The 16,349-nt window shown below is 37.8% G+C and overlaps 3 protein-coding genes across 3 annotated transcripts; all 3 read left to right on the top strand.

Moving 5' to 3' along the window:
* Positions 1-9,954: 9,954 nt before the first annotated feature.
* On the top strand, positions 9,955-10,897 carry LOC130738671 (uncharacterized). Its single transcript, XM_057590768.1, has one exon. It carries the CDS (start codon positions 10,150-10,152, stop codon positions 10,888-10,890), a length of 741 nt encoding a protein of 246 aa, XP_057446751.1. The 5' UTR covers positions 9,955-10,149; the 3' UTR covers positions 10,891-10,897.
* A 57-nt stretch (positions 10,898-10,954) lies between these two features.
* On the top strand, positions 10,955-11,455 carry LOC130738673 (uncharacterized). Its single transcript, XM_057590769.1, has one exon. It carries the CDS (start codon positions 10,955-10,957, stop codon positions 11,453-11,455), a length of 501 nt encoding a protein of 166 aa, XP_057446752.1.
* A 640-nt stretch (positions 11,456-12,095) lies between these two features.
* Positions 12,096-16,300, top strand: LOC130738670 (transmembrane 9 superfamily member 3-like). The gene is made up of 7 exons (XM_057590767.1): positions 12,096-12,421; positions 12,511-12,551; positions 12,653-13,235; positions 13,373-13,510; positions 13,634-13,790; positions 13,900-14,384; positions 15,825-16,300. Exons 1-7 carry the CDS (start codon positions 12,270-12,272, stop codon positions 16,042-16,044), a joined length of 1,776 nt encoding a protein of 591 aa, XP_057446750.1. The 5' UTR covers positions 12,096-12,269; the 3' UTR covers positions 16,045-16,300.
* The last annotated feature ends 49 nt before the right edge of the window (positions 16,301-16,349 follow it).

The raw sequence follows: 16,349 nt of genomic DNA, 5'->3' as shown, positions 1-16,349 counted from the left end.
TGGAGACAAATTAAGAATCTCTCATGTGAAAATTTTCTTATTTTCTATTATATTGAGATGGTGACTAGCTCTCTCTTTATAACAGTTTATTTGAATTTACCTTAGCAAAAGAGTTTATGCAAGTGTTTGAGAAAACTTATGTAAATGGTTTATAACCTAATATAAGTTGTTTTGAACTAAGTCCTTTCTATCAAGGAAAAGCAAGGCTTCCTCAATTTTAAGAGGCATAGAACAATGTTGAGGATGTAGGGGTCCTCCTCCAAAGATCATGATATTGAGAATAGAGCCCATCATTCCTTTAGTCTGATAAACTCTGCATCGCCTACATATGTGCCCAGTTTGTTGTCCATCCAAATAAGAAGTTGGTAAATGTCACAAAAAATGCACCTGAGCACTCAGTCTGGACAATGTATCCAAACTGCAGGGGGTGGAGCTCAAAGAGATCTACCCATACCCCCAAAGCATCCATTCCTTCTGAAGGTTCAAGTTCAAATTAAATTGCACGAACCTTGTTTGCTAGAAAGTGAATCACAAATCCAGGATTATTGGTAGGAGAAGGGCAAATATCTCCATCATTATAGGGGGAGTCACTGGAAACTATAACCGTCTCAGGTTGGGGTTCTGCAATGGCTATTTGGTTCCCTTTTGTCTAATCAATAGTAATTACCAGATATGAGGGTTTGGAGGCCCTATCTTTATTGAGCTTGGACATGCCTTTAGTCAACTCTACTCACTGCTTTTTGATAGTGAGCTTCTCCTTAACAAAGGCACTCAACTTCCTCTTTCTAACATTGGAAGCAACAAAGGATGAAGATTTGGAGGTTTGTTTAGGCGAGGATGAGTGTATAGGCTTAGACGAGGATGGTGGTGTTTGGATTAGAGGTTGTTGTTCAAAAGAGTAAGACGATCAAGGTAAGTGTTGGACAAAATCGTCAAGGGATAATTTGGCTAGTTGTAGACGACCTTAAGGTGTAACATCAAACCAGGGGTAGACGATGTTGCCATTGTGGTTTGTTGGACGAAGGTGGGTTGGATAAGAGTATGTTGGTTTATAGTTAAAGATGAGGCAGTGTTTGGTATAAGAAAGGTAGGGATAAGTGGTTCATGGGTTTGGTGTATGGGTGACGAAGACGTAGAGTCGTAATATGAGGGTCTGGATAAAGGGGTTTCAGGTTCTTCCTGGGTGAAGTGGAACAAAAAGAGGTGAAGAAGGATTGGGATCAAATAATACCTCATTTGTAAACCTTTGAGCAGAGGCATCCTCACTAGGTTGTTTTCTTGATTTCTATGCTCCATTCATCTGAGATTGTAGTTGAGGCTCAACTACTGATATAGGTGCGAAAATTGATGACTATGTCAACTTTTTTCGTCTTTAAGTCAAATCCAGACATTTTTTAGTCGTACGAAAATAATGAGCTATCATCATCTACCTTCTTCTCTTCCTCGTCCTCATCATATACCCTCTGAGTAATAGGCTCAGCCTCATCTTCTCCAATGTCATGATAACTTTGTAGCTTCATGACCCTAATTTTAGGTTTGAGGGAGCCTTCCATTTCTTTGAAGCAACAATCTCTCATTTCCAAGTTGCAGGTTAAGGTTCAAGAGCAATGATACCTTCTACTGCTTCTAGTACTAAAGGCATCTCAAAGAGTGATTTCTTTAATTTTCGCATGGGCTCATGTTAGGAAAAAAGGGCAACCTTCCACTTTCTTAGCTTGATAAGTTGGACAATGGCAAACTCATAGAGTTGCTAATTGAAGGTAGTGTTTTTCGTCTTAGGCTTCACTTGTGGTTCCTTCATTTGAGGGCTTTTGCCCTTTGTCTGACCACCCTTTGTCTAAGAAGTCTTAGCTTCACCCCTTGTCTTACTTTCTCTCTCTTTTCTTCATATCCCAATTTCTTTCCCCCTCTCCATTTACATTTACACTATGATTGTTTGATTATGGTTTGAGCATAAAGAGACAACACATAAAAAGATTGGGGAGAGAGGCTCCATCTACCTCTTTTGGTGGAAGAGTGCACTATAGAGGAGTGAGAGCTTCTAATATCTCTAACACACACTTTTTCAAATCTCTCCAAATCAGAGAGAAAATTAATGTTTCTTATTTAACTTACCTCGCTTTCTAATTTTATCCTTCTATCATTATCACACTTATTTATAAATATTTATAACTTAAGGACAAAAATGTAATTTTATACCAAAAGTAGCATTCTCTCTTTTCATTCTATATTTAACTAAATAAATGGAGAGAGGTATAACGCGATATTGGTTTTGTTCTTCCAAGCCAGTCCTTTGTTCTTCAGGACTATGCTGCTTGGTTGGATTTGTTAAGTGGTTTTGGTTTGGTCGTGGTTCTTGCCACGACCACGACCTGGGTTGTGTGGAAGCAGCAATGTTAGTTCTATTTTATTGGGAGTTGTAGTAGGTGCTGCATTGTGTGGTCAAGGAAGCCAAAACTCTTTGGACATTAATCGCAAAGGTGTATCCTTTGCTAGTTCTTGAGCGGGTTGAGGGGTGGGTGTGGTGGTAGATCTACGAGTGAGTTTTGTTTCTCTGAATACGGATGACAACTCATGGGGAATTCGAGCCATTTGGGTTTGGTGGCACAACATGTTTAGATGATGGGACTTTGCTTGCTGGTTTACTGGGCATATTGGTGTTTCAGATAGTCTATACGTAGAGTTGTTAGCAATTATGCATGACTTTATTTGTGGGCAGCGTGGGCTTCACAATATTAAGTTATTTTCTAATTATAAGTTAGCTTTGAGACTTTTGATAGAGAATCATCTCGTGTTTGACCAATTTGTCCTCCTTATTTTTATTTTATAATATTGATAAAAATGCTAAAAATGTGAAAACAATATAGTAATAGATATATTTCCCAATTTGTCCCCGAATGATAACTCAAGTGGTAAGAGCTAGGGGACATATGAGTTGAGTGAGGAATGTCTAAAGGTCAATTTCTGGAGGGTACAATTTATTTTTCCGATGTACCAAAAAAGTAATAGATATCTTTAATTATATTTTTTAATAAAAAGATAATTTTTATATTTTATTTCTTCTTGAGAATATTTATGGCATTCTACAAACATATACTTTTATTTTCTCTCACTTTTTCTTTTTACTTTCTCTACAACCAAACAATCTAAATATCATCTTATTTTCTACTATCTTTTTTTTCTTTTTTCTATCTCTCATTTCATTCTCTTTTCTCTCCCTTATCTTTCATATACCAAACACACCCTTAAACCAAGGAAACAATTAAAATGGAGAGTGAAAAATATTTCTTTCCTTCATGGACTCATCTTTACACATGTCTTGGTCACGACGTGGATCCAAAATCAGATCTGGGTTGAAAACACGTTTGTATGTCTTGATGATATGATATCATGATACATACCCCAAGAAGTTGACTACCATACCATATCTAGTCACGCACTCTCACATTTTCCTGTCCAATTACGCCCCGACACAACAGCATTGACAGTAATACCCCGCGGTAAAAAATAGTAAGTAACTCATGTAAAAAATATATGTCGCTTCAATTAATCAATTTTTTCCCTGCAGTATCTAATGAACTGCATTTAATTATCATGCGCCTACAAACTCTGTACTCCAATCCAATCCAAGTTAGTACAAAACAGTAGTAATGTTATTTTTTCCCTTTTTTAATATTTTTAAAATGTAAGTTATTCTTTTTTTTTTCTCCGAAAGCAAAAGTTTTATTAAATGAATAAGGTGCTGAAACTAAGTAATCCCGACAACGTATAAAAGTAAAACACTAACAATGAAAACAACTAAAACAACGAAAAGCAACCTACGCCACAATCACAAAAATAATGAAATGAAATATCGTAAAAATGCAAATCCATATTCAACATCTAAAGGCACCTCATGAGGCATGTTAAACGGGATGTGAATATTAACGAAGTCTCCACTAAATCCATCAACTTCGGGTATAACGATATCAGTACACTCTGATTTAGACGTACCGACATCACTCGCAACGAAAATAGAGCTAGAAACAGAACAATCACAACTCATTAAGTCAATGGAGGGAACAATTTTCAAAGGAATTTACAAATGTGCGACCGGAGAGAACCCAACAACAATTTGAATCCACATAATTTCCACTAAACTCATTAACTTCAGGTATACCGACACAAAAATACAAGTTATTCTTAACGGTGACAATGAATTAATACTCTTGTCTTGAGAATTATATTACTCAATTCGCACCCAACTTTAGTCAATAGGTGTACATACTTTTTTCAAAAATAAATTCGTCAACTTTTTTTCATGGCATTGAAAGAAAATCTTCACCATTTTAGATTTTAAACTAAGTGTACTACTTTCCTTTAAAATTTATTGTTTAGAAATCAAAGATAAAAATCAACATACAACTATTTGATAATTGATAGTGTAAACTTAATCATACTAAAATAGAAAGAAGATGGATCTTAAAAATTCATAGTTTTCACACAATAAGAATGGTTGTGGGTGCTAACCTCTATCAATGATGTGAGATTGATCCTCCTTCAAGTTCTTGTAGAATGCTCTCGATCACAATGGAGAAACTCTTTTATCTCCAATGCAGGGTTGCTAGTTGGGTTGCTTAAACACTATTTTGGTGGGCTCAAATTGCCACTTATGATTTAAGCAACTCAAGCAAAATTCGCTCCAACCATGGTTACTTATTTTACTTTTGGTTGGGTCTCACTATATCTCATAAATTTATATTAGGTTTAAATATTCTGAAGGTCCCTGAAATTGTCTGTCGTACGAAAATAAGTCCCTGATTTTTTTTTTTCCAATTCTGAATCCCTTGAATTTTTTTTAATCAGAATAAGTCCATACTCGTGTTTCTAGCCTATGTGGCTCAATTTTTGCTGAGTCATTTATTCCACGTGGTTTTTCTATTTTTTTAAATACACATGGAATAAAAAAAATAAAATTAAACATTTAAATTTAAATTAAAAATATTATTAACCTAATTAACCCTAAATCCCTAAAAATATTTTAATTTTAAATTTAAATGTTTAAATTTAAAATTAAAATCTTAGTAACCTAATTAACCCTAAATCTAATTAACCATAATTCACTAAATCTAATTAACCCTAAATCCCTAAAAAGATTTTAATTTTAAATTTAAATGTTTAATTTTATTTTTTTAATCCATATTTAATAAAAATAGAAAAGCCACGTGGAATAAATGACTAAGCAAAAATTGAGCCACATAGGCTGGAAACACGAGTAGAGACTCATTCTGTTTAATTTTTTTTTTCAGGGATTCGGAATCGGAAAAAAAAAATTCAGGGACTTATTTTTGTACGGCAGACAATTTTAGGGACCTTCAGAGTATTTAAGCCTTTATATTATTTCAAGGTCATGACACTATTCAAGTTCATAAATGAAAGAGAATATAATGTTTTAGTCAAAAAAACAAGAAGAGAGAGAATAAGCAATCGTTCCTTAAATTTAACTAGACTGTCATATAATGTTGCTCTAATAATGCTCCAAAATAAGCAACGTTGTTCAAGTGCTCAAACTGAATTAAACAACCCTCATTAGAGATGCTCAACGAGAAACAACTCATGTGTATTTTTTATTTAAACATCTTTTTCATCGGAAATTAAGACGTAGACAAGAAGTCTCTCAAAATGAGAGTGTACAATTAAGGATGAGAAACAACTATAATTTACACATCCGTAAAGGGAGAATAAGTCCCTAAACAGACAGACAATTTGCAACGACATTACTATCACAATAAATATGTATAAGAACCACCTTCCAATTCTGTTAGAGTAGTTGATTGATTTCATTAAGGACATGGAAAAATCTCAACTCTTTGAATACTCTAAAACTGTGTTACTAGACACAATTCACCTCATAGGTTTCGTTTCTAAAGCTCATGGATTAAGCAATAGAGACCCTCCCGCATCCATTTCATTGAGAACTAATTACGATATAATATTACTTTTTGGTACGTCATAAACATAATTTACTTTCTCATGAAATTGATTCCTAAACCTTCCCTTCCCCAATTTATATATCTCTCAACTCTTGCAACTTGAATTATCATTTGAGAACACAATATAATATAATTAAAAATGCTGGTAAAATATTCTCTAATTACAAGAATGCATTTTAGAGACGTGAGTTCTTCATTACACTTCATTAACAATGTAAATACTTAAATTCATTAAATCATAACTCATTTTTACTTTACTTTTCCTATAAAAAACTTAATTTGCAAGTGAGTCAAAATAAAATAATATAATTTACAAGGTTGAGTAAGAGTGCAGATCTTTTTAAACCAATTGACTAAAACAATAAAATAGATCGAGAGAAATAATGGAATGTAAAGAAAATATGATTATTGTTCATGGTTTATGAATCAAATCTCTTTTCTAAGACAATCCAATTAACTAAATCATGCTAATTTGCAAGGAAGCAAAGACAACAAAATGAAATTTTTTTAAGAAGATAAATCCTGTTCGAGTCGGGAACATCATATATCATGGTGGGCTAACTCTCCTAGTGAGATTCTTTTTCCATTTACAAGACTCGAACTCGAGACATTGCTTAAGGGGAATCAAACATGTATCACTTGAACCAACCGCCCGTTGACACAACAAAATGAAATTGATTTCATTATACTAAATATTGCGTTTTGAACGATAAAACCTAATATCAAACTTATAAAATTTGGATCAAGGGTCCGTATATGTTAACCAAGCACCAGAACAATAGTCTTTCAACTCTTTTCATCAGCTTCACTGATCGCTGATGACAATTAAGGCTATTTATGCGACAATCAGGATCAGTGTATGTTAACAGATCACTAAAACAGTTATAATAAAGTAGTAATAAATTTAAATTGTAAAAATTAATAATATCATAAAGTGGTAATAAATGGTTGGTGTATGTTAACCGAACACTAGAACAATAATCTCTCAGCTCTTGTCATGAGTAGAGCAGTTGATGATTAGGGCTATTCAGGCAACAGTCGGGATCAATGTATGTTAACCGATCACCATAACCGTTATAATAAACCATAAAAAATTGTAAAAAATCAGTAATTTCATAAAATGATACTAAGAGCAACTCCAACGCTGGTTTCTTAACCAGGTTGGAGGTGCTAAGAACCGTTTCTTAGCTTTTCAAGCCATTGGAGCTTGCTTAGTTGGCAGTTTCAATTTCTTAACTACAGTCCATGGTTGCTTCTGCAAGCAACTTTGCTTTTTCAGTTTCTTAACTAAAATAATATATTTTCTCTCACTCCCCCAACAACTTTCAGAGGCAAACATAACAGAAAAGATGAAATTGAACAATTCAAGTTCAACAGAGACATAATCAGAGGACGGAAATTGCAATTTTATTGAATGAATTGAAACTTTACATGAAGAAATTGAAACTTAAAACACAAAAATTGATATTTACATAAATAAATAAAAAAATCTTCTCTGGTGAAGTTCTGGAAGCTCTGATCTGAGAGTATTGGCCCTTGCATGTGTGAAAAGGAAGGATTTTTGCAAGCTTCAAGGCTTTGAAGCTTGCAAACAGGGGTTGTGGGGGTCGGATTGAGGCTGTATGGTGGCGGTGGTGGTTGTTTGGTGGCCGATGGTGACTGCATGTGGTTGTTTGGTGGCGGCGGTTGATGTTTGGTGATCGGTTGGGGCTTTGGAGGAGTGGACCAGAGAGATCGAGGGAGAAGAAGTGAGGGAGAGAGGAAGGAGAAGGGGAGGTGTCGAGAGGAAGGAGAAAAGGAGAAGTGAGGCAGAGAGGAAGGATCTGCAGGTCAGGGTGAGAGGAAGGGGAAAAGGAGGCGCTGCAGGTCAGGGAAAGAGGAAGGGGGAAAGAGGAAGGGGAAAAGAAGAAGGTGAGTGAGAGCTTGAGGAAGAAGGTGAGTGAGAGAGGTTGAAGAAGAAGCTGAGCGTGGGAGAAGAGAGGAAGAAGAGAGGAGCGGCTAGGGTTGAGGGTTGGGTCTGAGGGTGAGAGTGAGGAAAAATAGATTATATAGTGGGTGACCGGCTGAGCCGGTCATCCCACCGGCTGGTGCCGGTTTTCTGCCCGTTTGGGCTTTTTTTTTTTGAATTTTTTTAAATTGACCGGTTTGACCGGTTTTTCTGCCCGTTTTCTGACCGTTTTTTCAATTCTCCGACCGTTTTTTCAATTCTCAGATTCTTTACCTTATATATAGTGCAGTAGACCATTTGAAACACCAACATTTACTCCCACAATTTCTCTCTTGTCCAAAAATTCTCAAATTTCTCACAATGTCTAATCCTTATGAGCAATATTATCCACTGCTCGACAATGAAACACCTCCTACAAGTGAAGGTTTGCAACCTTCGCCTATGTTTCCGCCACAAAACCAACCTCCGCAGATGATTCACCTGCAAAGCCAACCTATGATGGTGTTCCAACAACAAAACCAACATTCGCAGGTGATTCGCCCGCAAAGCCAACCTATGCCGATGTTCCAACAACAAAACCCACATCCGCAAATGTATCAACCACAAAGCCAACATCCGCAGATGTGTCACCCTCAAAACCAACCTCCTCACACCGGTGGTAATGTTCAAAATCCTTCGTATCAAATGTTTCCACAATCGTTCTACCATCAAAACCAACCTCAGGGTCAAATGGGATCATATCCATCACAAATGTCTTATCCAAACAATCCACAATATTGCATGTATCCACCACAATACCAAGCACCTCCTACTGGTAGCAGCAGTAGTTCAAAAGTCTCAAGTACACAATGTGAGGCTATGCCCGAGGAGCCTGAATTTTCTACTCAACGGGGTCTAGATGATATTGATCTTGAAGAATCCGGAAATAAACGCACCAAATGGAGTGGTAAAGATAATATACTTCTTCTTCAGTCATGGCTCAACGTTTCTACCGATCGGGTCGTGGGAAATGAGCAAAAGTCAGATTTGTTCTGGAATAAGATTCGAGCCCAATATGAGGAGTACCGCGACGATGCCTCTCCTTCGAGGACATGGTTATCCCTGAAATCTCATTTTAATAAATTGAATGCTGATCTTCAAAAATTTGTCGGTTGCCACACTAAAGCCGTCAATCATTGGAAAAGTGGACACTCAGATAAGGACATCATGGCTACGGCGCATCAATTATATCATGTAGATACGGGTAAAGATTTCAAACATGAGAATGAATGGCGGTTGGTGAAGGATGAACCAAAGTGGAAGGGAACATTTATGACAACCAGTTCAACGAGGCAGAAGAAGTCAGTAGATGGGGTGTATGCAACATCGTCTGACCGGAGTGCATCAATCGAGGGCGACGAATATGAGGCCACACAACCAGCAACCCGCCCGTTGGGAAAAAAGAACCAGAAAAGGAAGGCCAAAGTAGGAGACACAGCTTCAAGTGATCTCGATTATGTTCCTAACTCCGAGATGATAGCCATCGGGAAAGCTAAACTGGGATTCCTTGCGAGTTTTGAGAAGCTCAAGACTGAAGAACTGGAGGTGAGAAAGGAAAAAAACAAACTTCAAAAGGCGCGGTTATTGAAGGAATACAAAGATATCCTTATGGAGGACACATCTGAAATGAACGAGGTGCAGTTAGCAACGCATCAGCGCCTAGTTGAATTCGCCATGAAAGAACTAGGAATGTCTTAATTCTTGTTGTTGTCTTTCTTAGCGTGTGCCAATGTTGTGATTTTAGCATTTCTACTTATTGATTATGCATTAGTGTTGTAATTTTAGCATTTCTACTTATGTGTATTGCATCAGTGTTGTAATTTTAGCATTTCTACTTATGTATTCTGCATTAATGTTGTAATTTCAGTATTCGAATTTTTCTTAATGTGTACTGCGTTTCTACTTATGTGTTCTATATAGCCGTTGGGGAATATAGCCGTTGGGGAATATAGCCGTTGTGGAATATAGCCGTTGGAGAATATAACCGTTGGGGAATATAGTCGTTGGGGAATATAGCCGTTGGGGAATATAGCCGTTGTGGAATATAGCCGTTGGAGAATATAGCCGTTGTTGTTTCTCTTATTTATACATGTCATATTTCATTCATCTCAACATTCAAGAGTTGTTTTGTCCTCTCATATTTTCTTCCTCCTATCCAATTACACTGATAGTTTCTCATTGTGTCATAGAATGGATCCAAACAATATGGCCGACTTGGACATTTACGACGTTGTCATTGACGAACTTATCAATGACACGACTATAGAAGATATGATGCAGGAGGAGATGGAGTTTTATCAACGACGTGCCAACACCGTTAGGCCCAAGCGAACAAGAAAGGTGATAGAGAGAGATCGTGAAGCTGGGAACGAGCGGTTGTGGAATGACTACTTCTCCGAAAATCCTGTGTACACGGAAGAGCTTTTCCGACGAAGGTTTCGAATGCGAAAGCATGTGTTCCTCAGAATTGTAGGGGCCCTTGGGTCTCATGACCCGTACTTTTTAATGTCTGTCGATGCAGTTGGAAGACAAGGCCTGTCACCATTACAAAAGTGCACCGCCGCTATTCGTATGTTGGCGTACGGATCACCTGCTGACAGTGTTGACGAGTACGTTCGAATTGGTGAAAGTACTGCAATTGAGTGCTTAAAGAATTTTGTGGAAGGTGTGTGTGCAGTATTTGGTGGAACATACTTGAGGCGCCCGAACCAGGAAGACATTACCCGCTTACTTCAATGGGGCGAGTCTCGTGGATTTCCAGGTATGTTGGGTTCTATTGATTGTATGCATTGGGAATGGAAGAATTGTCCAGTTGCGTGGAAAGGTCAATTCACCCGAGGTGATCATGGAAAGCCCACAATCATGCTTGAAGCAGTGGCATCACAAGACTTGTGGATTTGGCATGCATTTTTTTGGCATTGCAGGTTCTAACAATGACATTAATGTGCTAAATCAATCTCCGGTTTTTAATGAGGTTTTGAGTGGAAATGCTCCCATGGTGAACTTTAGCGTGAATGGAACAATGTATAACATGGGATACTATCTAGCAGACGGTATCTATCCCCCGTGGGCTACATTTGTGAAGACCATCCCAATGCCGCAAGGAGAAAAAAGGCAAAAATTTGCGAAAAGACAAGAAGGAGCAAGAAAGGACGTTGAACGTGCATTCGGCGTTCTCCAATCTCGGTTTGCAATAGTTCGTGGTCCATCACGCTTTTGGCATCCGAATGAGATGAAGTCAATAATGTATGCTTGCATCATATTGCACAACATGATTGTTGAAGATGAGCGCAACACGTACCGAGGTAATTTTGTTTATGATCAGGTCAATAATGACATATTGGATGCTGAAGTAGTAAGTGGTTCTATTCCCGCTTTTAGAAATATCTTGGAAAGAAGAGCACATCAAATTGATAGGTCAATTCATCACCAGCTTCAAGCAGACTTGGTGGAGCATATTTGGCAGCTTCCCGAAAACGAGAATAATGAAAATTAACCTTCAAGTGTTATTATGTATTTCATTTCAAATGTATTGTTGCTTATTTTTCATTGTCATGTATTTTCTTTCGTCTTTATTTCTATCATTCAATAAAATTGTTTTTGCTAGAAATAACACAATGTACTTTTTTATTTTTGTTTCAAGTTAGCATGCCGATATTTAAATTTAATTGTTTTAAATATTAAGTAAAATTAGTAATTAATAATTAAATTCGTATTAATTTTAATTAAATTATTTTTAAGTTGAAGTATTGATTTAGTATTAAATTTTAAATCTAAATTGAGTGAAAATAAATATTATTAATTTATGTTGTATGGTGGGACACGGGTGGGACCCTTCAAATAGTAATTTAAGAAACCATGGGTTGGAGCAAAATCTGCTTCAGTTTCTTAGGAGTTTCTTAAGTCTGATGTGGCAGACAGGGCCCACAGGAATAGTGCTGAATAGTGCTGAATAGTGTGTTAAGAAACCAGATAAGAATTTTGGGGTTGGAGTTGCTCTAATAAACAAAGTAAAAAACAAAAATCAAACTAGTAATAATTAACAAACAATAAATGAAAAAAATGAAAAAAAAGGCCATGAGGTGAAGTATCAAACATTAGAGTGTGGCGGTGAGTCTACGTCACTCGTTTCTTTCATCTCTCATCCGTTTTTATTAACACAAACACCACATCAAATCCTTCGTGTTCTCCTCTCTCTTCACACCATTCTTCTCGCGGGTTTGCATTGCATTCTTCACTTTCTTCAACGATTTCCCTCTGGTTTCAGATTCATTCACCTGTGTTGGGTTGAATCCAATCAACCATCAACAATGGCGAAGGTGAAGCTCTTGCTCCCCTTCATCATCGCCTTCCTCCTCTCTCTCTCCTCCTCTGTCAGATCTGACCCCTCCGATCACCGCTACAAAGACGGAGATCTCGTCCCTCTTTACGCCAACAAGGTTGGCCCCTTCCACAACCCCAGGTACCCATTCCCCATTCCAGATCCGCTTTTCATAGATTCAACTGCATTTCATTTGATTTCATTATAATCTGTTGATTTTGATTTTTCAGTGAGACCTATCGTTATTTTGATCTGCCATTCTGTTTACCAGGTTAGTTATTTCTGTTGCTGTTTTGTTAAAAAGTTTGCATTTTGAGATGTGGGGTGTGATTATTTTTTTGTGGGGTTTGTGATTTGTTTGTTGCTGTTTAGATCATTTGAAAGAGAAGAAGGAGGCTCTAGGTGAGGTGTTGAATGGGGATCGATTGGTGAGTGCGCCTTATAAGCTTGAGTTTCAACGTGACAAGGACTCTGTAGTGGTTTGTAAGAAGACGCTTAAGAAGGATGATGTGGTGAAGTTTCGATCCGCGGTTATGAAGGACTATTACTACCAGATGTATTATGATGACTTGCCTATTTGGGGTTTCATTGGGAAGGTTGATAAGGATGGGAAGGATCCTAGTGATTATAGATACTACCTTTACAAGCATATTCATTTTGATATCTCTTATAACAAGGATCGTGTCATCGAGGTCAATGTGAGGACCGATCCGACTGCTCTTGCGGATGTCACTGAGGATAATGATGTTGATGTGGAGTTTATGTATACTGTGAAGTGGAAGGAGACCACCACCACTTTCGAGAAGCGTATGGAGAAGTACTCCCAGGCTTCCTCAATGCCTCATCATTTGGAAATCCACTGGTTCTCGATTATTAATTCTTGCGTGACGGTGCTCCTTCTGACCGGATTTCTCGCAACTATCCTGATGCGGGTTCTTAAGAACGATTTTGTCAAGTAAGAAGGATTTACTATCCGTGTTTGTTTTCTGGTGTGCCTATTCAATATAATTAGGTAGAGAATCTCTTGGTTTTTTTGCTGTGTTCTAGTCTTTATATGTGACTATGTGTCACCCCTGTTTGACTTCTAAATAGGTATGCACATGATGAGGAAACAGCTGAAGACCAGGAAGAGACTGGTTGGAAATATATCCATGGTGATGTATTTAGGTTTCCCAAGTACAAGTCTGTTTTCGCAGCTGCCCTTGGATCTGGTACCCAGCTGTTTACCCTGTAAGTTTCTTCTGTCACATCAAAATGTCTCTATTACAAAATACTCAACTGTTTACCCTATAAATTGTTATATTTTTTATCCTTAATTCATCTCAATAAATTGTATTTGTGCATGCTATGCAGTACGATATTCATATTCATATTGGCACTTGTTGGCGTATTTTATCCGTACAATCGAGGAGCTCTATTTACTGCGCTTGTTGTCATATATGCACTCACTTCAGGAATTGCTGGCTATACTGCAACCTCATTCTATTGTCAACTGGAAGGAACAAACTGGGTATTCACTTGCACATTAATTTCTCCAATTTGATCCTGTATCCATTATACTTGCATTTGTTTTCAATCATGAGTATAGTTTCTTCATGTTTGTCTTTTTATCATGACAGGTCAGGAACTTGCTATTGACTGGATGCCTTTTCTGTGGACCTCTGTTCCTGACATTTTGCTTTCTGAACACTGTTGCAATTACTTATAATGCTACTGCTGCTCTCCCATTTGGCACAATTGTGGTTATAGTTCTCATATGGACACTTGTCACATCTCCTTTGCTTGTGTTGGGTGGGATTGCTGGGAAGAATAGCAAGGCTGAATTTCAAGCTCCCGTCCGCACAACTAAATATCCAAGGGAGATTCCACCTTTGCCATGGTATCGCGGAGCAGTTCCACAGATGGCGATGGCAGGATTTTTGCCTTTCAGTGCTATATACATTGAACTCTACTATATATTTGCCAGTGTTTGGGGTCACAGGATATACACCATCTATAGCATCCTGTTCATTGTCTTCATCATTCTCTTGATCGTTACTGCTTTCATTACTGTAGCATTGACATACTTCCAGCTCGCTGCTGAGGATCACGAGTGGTGGTGGAGGTATGAAATCACTATTCATCACAACTTGTTTTACTGCCTCTACTCCTTATGGCTTAGGATTTGTATTGTGGCTAGGTGGTGAATATGAGATGTGAATTGATTTGTCAATTAACTGTGTCTTGGGCATAGTAGTCAATCGCGGCAAATCGCGCCGCTATAGCGCCGTCGCGGCCCCTCCCTGCGATTCTGAAACAATTGCGTCGCGGATTTCTGTCGCGGCTGTCGCGGCGCGATTCGCGGCCGAAATCGCGGTCAATCGCACCAGATCGCGGCGCGACAGGGAGAAGAGAAGAGGAACTCACGTAAAAGACTAAATTGCCCTTGAATTTTTACAATTAGGTTAAACTTTGAGGGTACTTTTGGTATTTCATTCTGAATAAATGAAACGCGCGTTTCACTTTCTTCACTATTCATCTTCTTCTTTCTTCTGCGAATCTGGTCATTGTGCGACGCGACCTCCTTCAGCCACCGTCGATCAGCACCCATGGCCACCACCCGACCTCCGACAAGCACCGCCCACTTCCGGCGACCACTGTGCGGTGACTTTCAACCAATCTCCGGCGACCACTGCCCCTGTTTCCCTTGGGCCTCTGTTATGCTCTGTTTTTTGTTATCTTTATATTCCTCTATTTTTCCTTTCCTTTCTTTTCCTCTTTATTTTTCCATTCTCAATCAATTCATTTTGTTACCTTTGGTGCTGGAAGATCCTCCTATCTTCTCTATCATTTCATCAGGTTATGAATTTTAAGTTATATTTATCATTTTTTAGTTATTTTATGTATATATGTATATACTATTATACTATTAATTATATAAAATTATATATGAAAAATCAGAATAGCGGCCATCCCGCTATCCCACTTTTGGGGTCGGCCGCTACGCGCCGCTATCCGGGATTGACTACTATGGTCTTGGGTGACATTATGATGGATATAGATCGAGTGGTAATATGAAATGCTAGGATACTTTTTTTTTTTAAATCTCTTGAATATAATACAATGAAATTTCCAATTAAAGTGAGTTATGATGATAGATCAAAATGCATAAATTTCCAATGGCAAAATATTGGTCATGATGTTTTTCGACAAGTACTTCAAACTCTTAGAATTCTTAACTGAATTGGCTGATTCTTTATTGATGGGTTGTGGAGTGTGTGATTCTGACACATGAGAAGCATGTAAATATTCTTGCTTTTATGATTCTATTTTTGTTTCTTGATTTTTCTGACTTCAATGCCACCATTCCTGGAGAAAAGTTGGGTCCTCTAGATTGCAATCTTTCTTGCATAATGCAATCTATTAATTCACAATCATATGTGCCTTGACCTTTTGATTTTTGGGATGTTCACTTTCAAAATGAATCACATGACTTGCATGAGGTCTGAGTTTATGTGAAATTGTAAGTTTCTCACTTGACCTATGTGTTCTTATTTCCTTACAGATCATTTCTATGTGGTGGTTCAACTGGCTTATTTATCTATGCCTATTGTCTGTATTACTACTATGCGCGCTCCGACATGTCCGGGTTCATGCAAACCTCATTTTTCTTCGGATACATGGCCTGTATATGCTATGGTTTCTTCTTGATGCTTGGAACTGTTGGATTCCGTGCAGCATTGTTCTTTGTCCGTCACATATACCGATCCATTAAGTGCGAGTAGGCATTTTGTCCTCTCAAGTCTCCAGTCCACTAGAGCTATTGTCTTCATTTCATAGGCATTCTGTAGAAAATTATAGTTATTTTGCAGTTCTTTTGTGTACTTTAAGGGAAGCTGGGTTGGGTGGGATTCTGGCTTCCACATCAACTTGGTTAGATCACAAAGGGTGATTTTGAGTATAACGTCTGTACTACCATCTCTTTTAACCGAACTCTTGCAATACATTTTGTTTTGGTCTATGTGAACGTACTTTTCATCATGTCAATTTTTTCAGCTTTGTCAAAACAACTCAGTTCTACTGAAGTTAA

This window comes from Lotus japonicus, chromosome 2 (genome assembly GCF_012489685.1).
Source record: "Lotus japonicus ecotype B-129 chromosome 2, LjGifu_v1.2".
Classification (NCBI taxonomy): Eukaryota; Viridiplantae; Streptophyta; class Magnoliopsida; order Fabales; family Fabaceae; genus Lotus; species Lotus japonicus.
This window is presented reverse-complemented; position numbering and strand designations above follow the sequence as displayed.

Bases quoted from the DNA above. Each gene is read 5' to 3' on its own strand.
- LOC130738671 (XM_057590768.1), top strand. From the start codon at position 10,150: ATGGATCCAAACAATATGGCCGACTTGGACATTTACGACGTTGTCATT.
- LOC130738673 (XM_057590769.1), top strand. From the start codon at position 10,955: ATGGTGAACTTTAGCGTGAATGGAACAATGTATAACATGGGATACTAT.
- LOC130738670 (XM_057590767.1), top strand. From the start codon at position 12,270: ATGGCGAAGGTGAAGCTCTTGCTCCCCTTCATCATCGCCTTCCTCCTC. The intron at 13,511-13,633 runs GTAAGTTTCTTC...CATGCTATGCAG, and splicing joins GGTACCCAGCTGTTTACCCT to TACGATATTCATATTCATAT. The intron at 13,791-13,899 runs GTATTCACTTGC...TTATCATGACAG, and splicing joins AACTGGAAGGAACAAACTGG to GTCAGGAACTTGCTATTGAC.